At 45.3% G+C, this 14,989-nt stretch overlaps 1 protein-coding gene across 1 annotated transcript; it reads left to right on the top strand.

Moving 5' to 3' along the window:
* The first annotated feature begins 10,295 nt into the window (after positions 1-10,295).
* LOC120700670 lies at positions 10,296-11,686 on the top strand. The gene is made up of 3 exons (XM_039984917.1): positions 10,296-10,406; positions 10,974-11,111; positions 11,453-11,686. The coding sequence occupies exons 1-3, from the start codon at positions 10,296-10,298 to the stop codon at positions 11,684-11,686; spliced, it is 483 nt and encodes a 160-aa protein (XP_039840851.1).
* The last annotated feature ends 3,303 nt before the right edge of the window (positions 11,687-14,989 follow it).

Below are 14,989 nucleotides of genomic sequence, written 5' to 3'. Positions count from 1 at the left end.
CATTTAACTATATTTATATGATTTTATTTTATAAACATTTGCCACGATCAAAATTTTTACTATTGCATATAGATGCTGAACAATAGGAATAAATGATTGTTTTCTATGAGCACACGATTAAACGGCACAACAAATAATTTAACAACTTAAAAGGATAGTCCACATAGTGAAAGAAATAGGGTTTTACAGTGAATAAAATACTTTTGCAGTCAAATTATTTGTTAGGCAACGAGAACAAATAATTTTGACATTAGGAACAATTAATCCACAAACATGAACAAATAGTACCACATGCCGAACAAATAATTTCGTATGAAAGCAAAAGCACCCACATCATCAAAAGATTTATACGTCAACAAATTGTAAATATGACGAATAAATTAGTATACAAAAGAAAAATGAGTTTAAATGATAAAGAAAAAGAAAAGTAAACAAAAAAATTAACATTGCTATTAAAAAATATAAAATAAAAACGAAGAACAAAAGATAAAAAGGGAGAAAGAGATGGAAATAAATTAAAAGGGAAGAAAGAAAAAGAAAAGGTAGAATTACTAAAAATAAAGAAAAATGAAACAAAGAAAATGAAAAGGGAAAATAAAAAATACTATCGAAAATGAAAGAAAATTAAAAACAACAAACGAAAAAGAAAAAAAAGAAAAACACGGTCCATGGTTGTTCTGGGCGTCGTCATCCTGTAATATGATTTCACCATCCCTCCGTCGCTGGTCGAAATTCTAATTGAACCAAAGTCTCATCACCTCCGTACATGGATGGCGGTTGGTGATTATATATCTCTCACGCTTCTGTTTCAATCAAAATGCTAATAGCCGAGAGTGCTAATTTTTGGTACTATTGTATCCAAATATAAATGCTAGGGAAAAGTTCACTTTACACTCTTGAACTATCACGGAAGTCCAATTTTTAACCTTCAACTACAAAATCTGATAACAAAGGTCATCCAACTATTAAAACCGGGGAAATTTGATCCTTAGGTGGTTTTCCATTTTGTGAGAATTAAAAATATTTAAAATTAAACTAAAAATTTATAAGTAATTCATTTTAAATCAGAAACATATGAAATGGCTATCAAAAGTTTTCTAAAAAATGTAGTCTATCTATTGGAATGATTCTTTTCAGTTATTCAGATCCAATTTTTTATAATATTTGGTTGCTGGTAGTTATGTCTATTATTTTTGAATAACTAAGAGTCAAATAGAGCAATAATAGATAGTTACATTTTTACAAAAAAATTGGTACTAGTTTCATATTTTTTTTATTTAAAATGAATTAGTTTTGATTTTTTTAATCTGATTGGAATTTTTTATTTTTTTAAAAAAAATACAAAACCACTTTGAAAACCACCCAAGGGTCAAATTTGCTCGGTTTTGATAGTTGGGTGGCTATGTTATACGGTTTTGTAGTTTAAAGTTGAAAATTGGACTTTTGCGAGTAATTCGGACTTTTCTCTAAATGCTAATAAGGTGGGCTAAAGTCTAATCTAGACTCAAAAACTTTAGCAAATATATGAATACTAACACGTGCTAAAATTTGGACTGAGATCCTCTACAGTAGCTGCAGAGGTGACGCCTAGACCCGACTCCACGTGTCAATGGATGAGTCCCTCTGCTGGTACCGCTAAGAAACCCGTTCCCACGTCGGGCAGGAACCTCAGCCGTCCAGTGACCGAGGGTCGAGCCGAACCCTGACGCGACGCGAACGTAGAGCCTGCGCAACGCGTGTTCCGAGTTCCGACACGAGTTTTTGGTGGGCGGCGTCAGGCTTCGGGAAGGCGAGCTGCGTAGCAGCAGCGAGCACGGCAGCCAACAGCCCGACGCCGACGCGTGCAGTGAACAGAGCTGGGGCCGCCGCCGCACAACAACACAGCGCGCTGGAACGAAGCAGGCATGAGCATGACAATCGACAGGGACGGGGCATTTCGTCCGAGGTTGAGCTCCGACGGCTCAGGAGTCAGGACTCAGGGGAGCTGCTCGTCGCGAATCGAATGGCAACGGCTCGTATTCGTTCTCCAAGTTTTTTTTTGATGAAAATAGCAGAGAGGATCTCGAGCGATGGTTCCATGGAGTGATTTGACATCCGAGGCCCGCCCTGGTTTGACTTTGGATTAATCATAAGTTGACGGTTGTAGGTATTTACATTTCCGAGTTGATGAATTATGATTTTACAATCAAATATGTCAGATATTTATATTTAGGGAAAATTTTGGTTTACATCCTCGAACTATCACAAAAAATTGATTTTCAAACTTCAACTATAAAATCGGATAATAAAGGCCATCCAACTGTTGACACCGAGCAAATTTGGCCCCTTAGTTGGTTCCGAACGTGATTTTCCATTTTTATGAGAATTAAAAATATTCAATTTTAAACTTAAAAATTTATAAGTAATTCATTTTAAATAAAAAAGATATGAAATGAGTATCAAAGGTTTTCTAAAAATGTAACATATCTATTGGCACGATACTTTTCGGTTATTCATATCTATTTTTTTTATTTTCATAATATATGGTTGCTTGTAATTATGTCTATTATTTTTAAATAACCAAGATTCAAATAGAGCAATAATAGATAAGTTACATTTTAGAAAAAAAGTTTATACTAGTTTCAATTTTTTCTAATATAAAATAAATTAGTTTTGATTTTTTAGATCTAATTGGAATTTTTTAATTTTAAAAAAAATATAAAACCACCTTGAAACCACTTCAAGGGCTAGATTTGCCCGGTTTCGACAATTGGATGCCTATGTTATCCAGTTTTATAGTTGAAAGTTAAAATCGAACTTCTGCGATAGTTCGAGAGCGTAATTCGAACTTTTCCCTTACATTTACACAAGTCACGTACTCAAAACACCAAAACATCGTTTCTGCGATAGTTCGAGCGTAATCCGACTAAATGAGCATGCCACGTACTCAAAACGCTGATGTGGAAGGGCAGTAAATGAAGAAAGAGATCAAGGCCGTGTTTGGTTGCAAAAATCAAAATTCCAAAAAAAAAAATCCGGCACCTGTATGGAGACTTAAATCTAGACGAAATAAAAAACGCATTGCGACTGCTGTCTATAAATGGCGAGACGAATCTAATGAACCTAATTATGCTGTTATCAGACGCTAAATTGCTACAGTAATGCTACATTAAATAACATCTAATGACGGATTAATTAGACTCATTAGATTCGTCTCGCGATTTACAGACGAGTTCTGTAATTATTTTTGTGATTAGTCTATGTTTAGTACTTCAAATGTAGAAAGATGCATTTTCAAAAAATTTACGGGAGGCAACCAAACACGGCCCAAGACATCGTTTCTCCTGCACGAAACGGTGTCTACGCATCACCCAAGACGCAAGACGCGTTGGGGGCGAGTCCATCTGTGGGGCCCACCTGGCGCTGCTGCATACCACTCTGCCTCGGCCGCCGGCCGCCGCGACACCACCTTGCCACTGCCGCCCACTCGCGCCTCGCCGCCGGCCACCGCGAGCTGGCAGAGCGCCTTACCTCTGCCGCCCACGCGTCCCTCGCCGTCCACCCACAGTGAGCTCCCATGGCGGCGGGGGCTATTTATACCCCTGAAAATTCAACCCTTTACACTGTAGCAATGGGGCTATTTATACCCCTGACCCTCGGCCAAATGTCCCCAAATTGCCCCCTTCCAACTCATGTACAACTCATTTACAGACGGTTTCAGGGTAAAATTACAGGGTGAGAGGTGTACAAATCCGATCTTCTCACGTATTCACGTTCTACACGCACGCCTTATTCCATCGAAGGTCCAGCAACCCTCGTCCGGCTTGTATCTTGTAGTTGGTATCCTTCGGGCTTCGAGGTCCCTGGCTGGTCCCTCCTTCGAAGGTTGGTTCCCTCTCAAAACCTTCGGTCGGCACCTTCGTTACCGAAGGTTTTCTTCCCCGTCCGCTCGAAGGTCTTTTTCTCATGGCTTGTGCTCCCGGGCGAGCAATTGCATCCTTTGGTCCCCCAAAGGTAGGTTCCCTGGCCTTGGGCGATCTCGCAAGCGATGGTCGCCCTTCGGGTGTGCTCGCCTTCTTTCGTTAGAGCCCTGCAAATGAGTTAGGGAGCGTTTCCGAGGGTGAGATCGACCTCCGGGAGTCTATCCGAAGGTCCAATCCCCAACAGCAGGGTGGTTTCTAAACCAAATGTACTGCTTACATGTCACATGGAAACTGCTCGTAGAAACTGTGGGTTGGGACTGGTCTTATCATTGAAAAGCAGGAGGGGTCTTGGGCCAAGCCGCAATGAGTGTTCATCTCTTGGCATATTCTTTGAGAAGCTGATTGAGAACCTACTATTGAACAATGCAAAAGGAGCTTTCTGAACTCTGTGACCCATTGTTTTGCCATGCTTTCTTTGCTCCCTTTTGCAAATCTAAGGTCTTGTTTGGTTCCAGGGACTTTTTTTAAGTCCCTGGAATTTTTTAGTATTTAGAAGTATTAAATAAAGGTTAATTATAAAACTAATTGTAGAACCCTGGGGCTAAATTGCGAGACGAATCTAATGAGGTATATTAATCTATTATTAGCGGATGGTACTGCAGCATCATTGTAGCAAATTATGAATTAATTAGGCTCATTAGATTCGTCTCGCGAATTAGCACTCAGCTGTCAAAAAATATTTATAAACAGATTTTATTTAATACTATAAAATAGTAAAATTCCTTTTGATGTGATAGAGACTTATGAAAAAAATCCTCGAACTAAACAAGGCCTAACAAGGTCGGCCATGATAACCCAAAAGACATCCCCAAGGTTCCTCTCATAAAAAAGTAAAAAACTAAACCATAAGCCTAGTTTCCAAAGATTAGTAATATCGTCAGTAGTCAGACTGCGAGCGCGACGAATATGCCATTTTCCACGAGAAGGCCAATTTGCATTGGCTGCATGGCATGGAAAACAAGCAGGCCATGTATGGTCCGCATGACAGAGAAACATAGCGTTCACCAGAAGTTTAATCCTGGCCGCACGCCTGCAATGCGTTCTCGAGTCAGATTTGGCCTCCCTTTAGCTCCCCGCCGTCCATTATATTTCGCCAGCGATTCCATTTCAAGTTTTCCATGGAAACCAGTGGCTGACACAGGCCGACATTCCGATGGCTAGCAGCAGCTGCTATGCTTAGGTTACATGTGATCCTCTCATAGGTCAAGAACTCCAGCACTGATGCTGATGCAATAGCAACCCCACATGAGTGTTTATATTTGCTGATTCAGTTTCAGTAGCACACCATATTGAGTTTTTGTGTGTGTGTGGGGGTGGGGGGGGGGGGGGGCTCGTCGCGTAGTTAACTGATGGTGTGTTTAGATCCCCAAATTCTTCTAAATTTTCTATCACATCGAAATCACATCGAAACATTAAATATAGCAAATGACCTATGTATGGAGTAATAAATGTAGGTAAATAAAAAAACTAATTGCATAGTTTTGATGTACGTTGCGAGACGAATCTTATGAGCATAGTTAGGTCATGGCAGGACAATATTTACCACAAACAAACGAAAAATGCTACAGTGTCCTACAGTGTCCGATGTGACTTTTTCTACCCGTTTTTCGCGGATCTAAACACACCCTTAGATTCTTGCAAGTCTTGCAGTGAAGATGCTGCATGTTTGCCAAATGTAGTCTGATGTAAAAACTAATCAGTTCTACGTTCTGACTAACTGCCCATGTTTTATATCTCGAATAAAAGAACTCGTCAGTCAGCTGGCGTGACAGGTTCAGATTAGTTGTAGTACTAGCTCAGCGGTGTCGCAATCACCTGAATCAGCTGCCGTCTGTTAAAACAACAACGGAAATCCCATTTTTCGGCGTCTACGCATGGTGCAAATTTTTATACTGTATACCATGACCACGGAGTTCTGCTGTTTTTTTTTTCTTAGTCCAGAATTCTGCTGCTTTTGCTACTTCCTCTGAGGAAAAACTGAGATACTTCTGCATGAATGAACAGAAGTACAGAACCTAACTGCCGTCTGAAAAAAAAAGGGTATAATTTTGAGGCCGGCCGTTGGTCGTCAAGACTGCTCTCCGCCGGTAACGAGGAATCATCTGCGCCGGGAGGCTATAAAATGGAGCTCATCCTCGGCCCCATCAGCACGAGCAACCACCCATCAGAGTCTGTCTGAAACGCTGAACAACAAGTCAGGTAGCCGACTAGGCAAGCCGAGCCAAGGCCAGGCGTCCTCCTCAAACGTCAAACCAGAACAGAGCAAATCGAATCCCCCACGGTCCACTCCACAGCTTCTTCCAATGGGTTCACGCGGCGGCAGTGGTGGCAACGCCTCCTCGTGGCGCCGGCTCGTGCCGGCGTGTCTTGCCCTGTGCCTGCTCCTGTCTCAGCTCTCGCCGTGCGAAGGCCGGAAGCTGTTGGCAGCCGGCGAGGAAGGCGGCGAGGCGATGTACTTGGAGGGCGACCTGGTGCTCAGAACGCCACCGTCACCGAGCACCGGCAGCGGCAGCGGTGACGTGGCCCTCGAGGAGCCGGCGGCGGTGCGGAGTGGGTTCTCGGCCGGCGGCAGGGCGGCGCGGTTGATGCGCTCCGTGCCGAGCCCTGGCGTCGGGCACTAGCCCCGGCTGTTGCCCCGGCCGGCGAGGCAAGTTTGCTTTGCCGACGACGACGAGGCTCTCCTCGATTTCTTGGTTTCTCTATTACTGCTTGTACGTTTTCCCAGTTTTTTGAGATAAAAGAAAGAAAAAAAACAGAGAGAGAATGATCCTTCCAAATCGGTGAAAGGATGATCGGGCGTGTGTGTACATGGGGCAGCCGAAGAATAATGTAAAAGTTGATGCCTGTAGCCTTGTGCCTCATCAGCGGTAGAGGACGCCGCGACGTCAGCGTCAGGGCTCCCCCTGCCCTGCCAGTTGCACGGCTCGGGTGTTCGTCGCCATTCTGCTCGCTCGAAGCTCGATACCTGCCGTCGCTTCCCTTTGATGTCTCGGCCGGGCCGGCGGCCAGTGACGACGGCGCCCACCTTTTGGCCTTTTCGCGCAATATTCTCAGGAACTGCGTCTTTTTTTCCAGGCACGAAACGAACACGTGCTTGACTGTGGGATTGCGTTCATCCGTAGAAGTCCGTTCAGACTTGGTTCTTCAGATATCTACAGAGAGAGACGACGATACACGAGCAGGACAAAGCCCCACAAGATGTACCGTCGGCGTGCGCATCGCTGAGACGAGAGCAATGGCCATGGACTTTTTTTTCACACCTGCCGTTTTGCGGATTCATAAAGTAAATGCATGTTTTAAACAGAAGGGAATAATCACCACGGCATATATAATATTTAACATGAGTGGCCTCAGGTGGTATGCTTAACAATGTCTATCGAGTGGCGAACGCTATGCTACTATGCTAGGGTCCCCAAGCCCAATCATCACAGTTGTATTTCTTTAGACACAATAATATTTTCGATGAATATTCTGTGGTTTTTAAATCAATTTTGAATAGAACCGAATCTCTAGAGATAAACCAAGTGTTAATTTTTTTATGAATAGTCCATGGTTTTTAAAATCAATTTTGAATATAACTGAATTTCTAGAGATAAATCAAATTATGGATCCCTTCCCAATCTTCATTTCAACTTGGCCCGCGAATACTGCTTGACCCGGCTCTCCTTTTCTCCCTCCTCAAATCTAGCACCCCGACTAATTTGTTGGTCACTCACCGGACTTAGTTATTTTGATCATAACACTAAAGCATTTGTTGATGTGTGTAGACAATGGAAATTGAGAAAAATGGGATGCAAGCAAGTTCAAAGATCAAGGTTTAATTCAATTTCAACCATATGTTCAAATAGCACTTGCGTAGTAATAACAGATAATGGCACTGAGTATCGTACACTTCGGAGAAAAATTCTGCATATAACAACCCCACGAATATGCATAATGGAGAGGATCTCTAAAAGTTACCAATAAACACTTTCCAATAAGGTGTTATTAGAATTTCCCAATACCACTTTATTGGATTTTTGGGAGAGATACTTTTACAATCGCCCAATAATCTTATCCCAGTACAACTACTGTATTGGAAGAGCATGAATCTCCCTTTATTTGACGAGAGTTGGAGCAAAATATTGGGGCAACTCAATAATTATTAAGGAAAAAGAGATGTATTGGAAAACAGATGGAGCATATATTTCTCCCAATAATGTTAATTTATTGAGAAAAGGTGGACTGCTGGAGACACTCTTAGACTGCCCCACCTCCAAGCGATGCAGCAAAAAGATCCAGTTTCTACATTGCTTATTTCCACTCTTGCGTATGAAGACGAAGGAAAATTTTAGAAATAATGAAAGAATAATCAGTGTAGCTAACTAGCTTATGGAAATTGAGAAAACAATTGCTAGTAAAGTGTTTCAATCGACTAGTAGAATCATAACCAAAAGATACAATCCCGCCCAAAGTTTTCCTAGTAGAAGCTTACGAAAAGGAAATTCTGCGATACAGGTTCAATACTAACCCTGACAGATGAGACAGAACAACAATACATAATGCTGAATAACTAAGAGGGACAAACCCTAGATGTGGTGAATATTGTTCCACCGCCGCACCAGATGCTACCAAGGTCTTTTTACACGGGCCATTGCCAGCCTGCGCATCGCCACGCGGATGTGCATCTTGGAGACCATTGCACGCTCCCATGCCGTTGGACTGACAACACGAAACCATGGCCGAAAGCGAATGCCACGATGTCGGAGGTGACTCAATGCCCAAGCTAGATCATCGCAACTGATACGGGCTGCGCGTGCGACCAGATCGGAATTGTTTGCCCGACAACTCGTCGTCATCACAGCCAAGAAACAGTGCAGTGTACCCTTGCAGTTGGAAAGGCGATATGCATATGCACGCACCGCCATACAAGCTGCTGCAAGGAACTCCAAGCGTCGACTAGACCTCACCATATCTTTTTCTTTTAGGGAAGAGGGGGAGAGGGGGAGGAGTGGGGAGCAGAAGTAGAGCTGGGTATATATGAGCTAATATTAATGAGGGATGAGGGGGCCAAAAGAGGAAATGAGATGCGGAAGAAAATAAATGGTGGTGGGAACAAAAAAAAAACTAAAAAGAGAGAGTTTTATCCAAAAATTTGGGAATGACCAACTAGAACATCGACTCCTCACTCATATGGTCTAATAATTCAGCAGCCACTACCATAGTTACCCAAAGATATGAGTTGCTTAATTCTAAGGGATTTAGGTGGTGATTCATCCATGATTTTTCGCAACGGGAGTGTGGAATTTGTGAAGTGTGATCATTTCATCCGCCATGTGAGGACTTAGGAAGGTGTGATCATTTCATCCGCCCCAAGTCTTTTGTTGGAGACTACAAGAACCCACAATTCTATGTTAATTCAAGCGAAAGAGGATAGGACGACAATCAATTCTATGTCCACTACCTTCCCTACTTCAATGTCAGGACTCGCCTCATATGAAGAAAGAATGGAAAGTTGAGCTCGTACCAAAACATCTTTATAATGAATAGCCACTAAAATAAGATAAGCTCTGAAATAATGCTGCGAAAGCACAAGTCTGTCGAGACTGCCTAGGCAAGTTCTCTGTTTAGAGTTCTTAAAAAAAATTCTCTATTTAGCCCTTAGCCTTTTTTCTTCTACCAACCCCGAACATGAAGTCAGTTTCCCAAAATGAATCACGACGAACCAATACATTCCATATGAAAACTAATTTAACTTGGCAGGATCTATGCTATGAGTTGCAATGACACAGGGAACACTCTGTGACATTATTCAATTGGGTAGATGTGACGGCCTGCTGTATATTGCACAAGTGGTAAAAAAAGGAGTAGCACCTATCCTGAGCAATGTTCAAAATAACCGGCTATAACCACCACTATAGCCTTTGGGAGATGAGAAGGCTAGGATATCCATCTTTTAGTTTTAAAAGCCTAAATCCGTTAATAGCCCGCTATATCCCGCTATAGCCGCTAAAATAAGGGTTATTTAGCCAGTTAAATCATATAATTAGTTTTTATTTATTGTTAGTTTAATATTTGTTGAGAAATTCGTGTCTCTAACTTAGGGATGGCCGTAGCTTTGGGTTTCAGAGACTCGACGGACCACACTTTCCTCCGTGTGGTGGCCATCAGCCTCAAAGGAGAAATGAATTTGTGGATGTGTAACCCCACTTTTGAGCAGATGGCTTGACACTGGTACAACACTTGTTTAACTAATCTCAGTGTCCGCACCTTTGCTCACGCTTCTTCTCACTACTGATGCAGATAGGAAGGCTAGAGGACATGTGGCTGATCGACTCGAGATGTTCTCGTCACATGACCGGAAATCCTAGATGGTTCTCTAGCCTCACCCCCGTGAGTACCAAGGAGTACATCACTTTTGAGGATAACAACAAAGGTAAGGTGGTCTCTAAAAGTGTGACCAAGGTGAGTAACACTGTTACTCTCAAACATGTTGCACTTGTTCGACCTCTTGGTTACAGTTTGCTTTCGGTTTCGCAATTACTTGATGAAGGCTTTGAGGTGTGTTTCAAGAATGGGTCTTCATGGATAATTGATTCCCAGGGTGAGCTTGGGTGCATGATCATCTGAGGGTTAGATTTTTCGTGCTAATTTTTCTACTTCCTTTGGACCTTCACAGTGCTTGGTTGCCAGTTCTTCTTCTGAGCTTTAATTTGGAAATGACATAGGAGATTAGGACACTTGAATTTTGATTTGCTTTCTCGCCTGAGTTCATTGGGTCTTGTTCGAGGTCTTCCTAAATTGAAGTTTGAGAAGAATTTGGTTTGTGCTCCGTGTCGTCACGGGAAGATGGTTGTTGTCTCACACCCACCTGTAAACCAGGTGATGACTGACCATCCGACTGAGCTTCTACATATGGACACTATTGGTCCTGTTCGGTTGCGTTCAGTTGGTGGCAAATGATATGTTTTAGTGATCGACATCGTAGATGATTTTTCTCGCTATTCTTGGGTCTACTTTCTTGAGACAAAGGATGAAGTTTTTGGTTTGGTTCGAGATCTGATTTTGAGGCTGAAGAACGAGCGACAATATGACCCCATTAGAGCTATTCGTAGCGACAATGGGACAGAGTTCAAGAATGCTCGTTTTGAGGCTTCTATCGTGATCATGGTATTGAACATCAGTTTTCCTCTCCCTATGTATCCCCTCAAGAATCGGACTCTTGTTGAGATGCCTAGGACGATGCTCGATGAGCACAGGACTCCTAGGAAGTATTGGGCCGAGGCGATAAATACTGTTTGTTACATTTCGAATCAAATTTTTCTTGCATGCTTTCTTGGAGAAAACTTCTATGAGCTCATGCACCGGCGTGCACCCAAGATAAGCCATTTGAGATCCTTCTGGTGTCGTTGCTTCATCTTGAAACAAGGTAACTTGGACAAATTTGAGTCTCGTTCTTGTGATGGTTCGTTTCTTGGTTATGCTAATCATAATCGTATTTATCCTTCAAGGAGGGAACATTCATCCACCAAGGTAAGTACACCAAGGATGTGCTGAAGAAGTTCGACATGGGCGAGGCAAAGCCTCTTTCAACTCCCATGTCAACCGTGACAGCTTTGGACGAGAACGAGGAAGGAGAACCAGTGGATCAGAAGGAGTACCAGAGCATGATTGAGTCGTTGTTGTACATGACGGTGACGAGGCCAAACATACACTTCGCAGTGTGTCTGTGCGCTCGTTTTTAGGCGTCGCCAAGAATCTCCCACCGCCAAGCGCTCAAGCGAATCATGAGGTACTTTCGTTTCACTCCTGAATTTGGGCTACCCACACTATACCAAGAAGACCTTCACCTAGACACCAGTATGAGAGACGACTCTATTTAGAGACTCAAATTTTTATTCACTATAACTTAATACAACACAAGACTCTTGCACTCTTTATGTGGCTGCCCTACTATAACACTATTACTCTATATGACAACCTTACCATCTTATACTTGAGACCTCTTATGCCATAATATGGCAAGAGGAGAGGGAAGCACCCCTATTTATAGAACTCCATGACTCATATGATTTTGTCATGTGTCCATTTTCTACACACTTTTTATAAAATACCTAACTCTAGAATTTTCTCATGCTTATCTAACCATATAAATATCTAATTTCTAGAGTACCATGAAGCATGGTAATCATAGTTTATGCATACTCTCTAATTTTCTAGAAGCTTCTTGTCGGAGGATTCCTCCAGCCGGGTAGCGGATTGCACCCGCCTAATCCTAGGTGCAGGATGAGCTTGGGGACAGCCAAGGAATGCTCGATCTAGAGGCGTATGAACACGAAAAGCACACAGAAGGTTTAGAGTGGTTCGGGCCGCCGGAGCGTAACACCCTACATCCACTGTGTGTTGTATTGCCTGTGCTCACAAGAGTTTGCTCGAGAGTGGTTCTAGCTGGTGAGCTGAGAGTGTGAGGGAGAGAGTGTGAGTCCACTTGTGTCTGTGTGAACCTGTCATCCTACCGTGCGTGCTCTCCCTTTTATATGACCAAGGGGAGCACGTACACTGAGCGGGGCCCCGACATGTGGACCCGGCGATATATTATCTTACAACGTATGAATCTTCTGACCAGGCATGGTCTTGAGCTGTCTTGTCAGAGTAGAGTCTAGCCTCTGCAGCCGCGCGTCGAGGTCATGATGAAGCGCCGAACTACTGACTCAGTCACTGTAGCAGCGTGCACTGTTGCTCCAGTCAGTAGCTGGTCATCATGACTCGTCGCCCATGCGCGCGGCGCTGAGTCTTTAATGCTTGCCTTGGTAACTGACGATCCGCCTTGGTAATTGGCGATCCACAGTGTGGACTGACAAAAGCTGCCCCGTGCCCAGCGGCAGCAGAGCACGCCTCAACCACTCGCACTTAATGCGGATGGGTGAGGGAGCTTCCAGCGGAAGGCTTGCGCCCGCGCCCGCGTTTGCGTGACACGTGGCGGCTCCGGACCCCTCCCGAGCAGCAAGCTGAGCCGAGAGCTCACGGGGGTCCGGATAGGCACGTGGAGGTCCCGGACCCATCTGCGGGAGTCCGGATGGCACGTGGAGGTCCCGGACCCACCTGCGGGGGTCCGGGTCCGCGACCACAGGTGCTGAGCATTTCCACCTCTGGGACACGTGGTGACACCGGACCCGTCCCCGAGCGGGAAGCGGGTCCGGGACCGTTGGTCTGGTGAGATGGAGTCGGATCCCAGAGGTCCGGCTGCTCAGCTCCTTAGGGTGTAGTTACGGATAACTACGCGAGTTTTGGCACAGTAGGAGTGGGTACCCCAGTTGCAGGGTACCGATAGAGGCCCCCGGGCCCGCCTCGGGAGAGGCAACGAACCCGCAGGTGGGGCCACTACTGTGAGCAACTTGGCTGCTTCTGGCGCCCAGCGGTGCATGCCGCAAGGGTCTTGTCCTACGTCGTCCATCCTTCGGGTCACCTGCTGCATCATCACGTTTGGACCTGCACATGACTCAAGGTAGATGCTTAGTAGCGTGCCCACGGGTCCCAAATCCTGTTGGCTGTGATCCTTTGAGATAGACAGCTAGGCTCGGTGAACGGAGCTCAAGGGGCCGGCCTTTAGGTTAAGAGAAAGTCCGGACCTCCAGGTTCCCAGTCCTAGGTACTACGGCACTCATTCACAGCAGGTGGTGCGTGCAGGCTTAGGGTACGGAACCAGGCTAAGCGGCTACACGGCTCCGGACCTCCCCGGAGAATGAGTGCGCTTCCCTGAACCTACAGGTTCTTAGGGGTCCGAACCACTCTCTTCCATGAGGGGTCTCGAGTTAATTCACTAGCTAGCCAACTCAATTCGGACCACAATCACCGCACAAAAGTAAGAAGCCACGTGGGGGTTAGCGCAAACAGAATGCGTAGATTGAAATTGGAATGTAACATCCTTGGAGGCGAACTGAGAATAAACTTTTCCTTTATAACTAGATGTACATGAGATGTGCGATGTAAGCCAGAACACGGGTTTATGAGGCCGGAGCTGTCCGGACCTCCGGGCCCCCAGTCTTAGGTACTACGGTACTCGCCCTAGGGAGGTAGAGCATGCAGGCTTAGGGTACGAAACCAGGCTAAGCAGCTACACGGCTCCGGACCTCCCCGGAGGGTGAGTACGCTTCCCTGAACCTAGTTTGCAGAGGTCCGGACCCCTCCATGGGGGAGGCTCACCGGACTGGACCACACAGAAGTACTACCTAGTTACAAAGGAAAAGATTTTATTCCCTGCTGGGCCTCTAAGGGTAGGACTTACAGAGATGTAGAGTCGGGGGTGCGACCGGAGTCAGCTTAATATCGGAGAGAGCCACCAGAGTCGGCTTAGTGCGACCGGAGTGGGCTTTCCGCCGGAGCGGGCTTGGTGCGACCGGAGTCGTCTTTCCGCCGGAGCGGGCTTGGTGCGACCAGAGTCGGCTTTCCGCCGGAGCGGGCTTGGTGCGACCAGAGTCGGCTTTCCGCCGGAGCGGGCTTGGTGCGACCGGAGTCGGCTTTCCGCCGGAGCGGGCTTCCTCACATGAGTGAGGTATGCTGCGAGCTGGGATTTGTTGAAGCTGTACTCCCCCCGGACCTGCTTGATGACGAGCTGGGAGAGCATGACCCGCTGTCGCCATCCTGCTGACGCGGGCGCTTGCCACGCGAGTTCTGGCCCCCGGGCGCTCGCCACCCGAAACATGGTGATGCCGAGCCGATGATCAAGCGAAAGCCAAGCAGTCCCCTACTTGGCGCGCCAAATATCGGAGGATTCCTCCACACAGGAATGCTCGATCTAGAGGCGTATGAACACGAAAATCACACAGAAGGTTTAGAGTGGTTCGGGCCGCCGAAGCGTAATACCCTACATCCACTGTGTGTTGTATTGCCTGTGCTCACAAGAGTTTGCTTGAGAGTGGTTCTAGCTGGTGAGCTGAGAGTGTGAGGGAGAGAGAGTGAGTCCACTTGTGTCTGTGTGAACCTGTCATCCTACCAGTGCGTGCTCTCCCTTTTATATGACCAAGGGGAGCACGTACACTGAGCAGGGC

The sequence above is a fragment of the Panicum virgatum genome, chromosome 3K (assembly GCF_016808335.1).
Source record: "Panicum virgatum strain AP13 chromosome 3K, P.virgatum_v5, whole genome shotgun sequence".
NCBI lineage: Eukaryota > Viridiplantae > Streptophyta > Magnoliopsida > Poales > Poaceae > Panicum > Panicum virgatum.
Note: the sequence above shows the minus strand (reverse complement) of the source record. Positions and strands in the feature narration are given on the sequence as shown.

Bases quoted from the DNA above. Each gene is read 5' to 3' on its own strand.
- LOC120700670 (XM_039984917.1), top strand. From the start codon at position 10,296: ATGACCGGAAATCCTAGATGGTTCTCTAGCCTCACCCCCGTGAGTACC. The intron at 10,407-10,973 runs GTGAGTAACACT...CTTGAGACAAAG, and splicing joins TCTCTAAAAGTGTGACCAAG to GATGAAGTTTTTGGTTTGGT. The intron at 11,112-11,452 runs GTATTGAACATC...TTATCCTTCAAG, and splicing joins AGGCTTCTATCGTGATCATG to GAGGGAACATTCATCCACCA.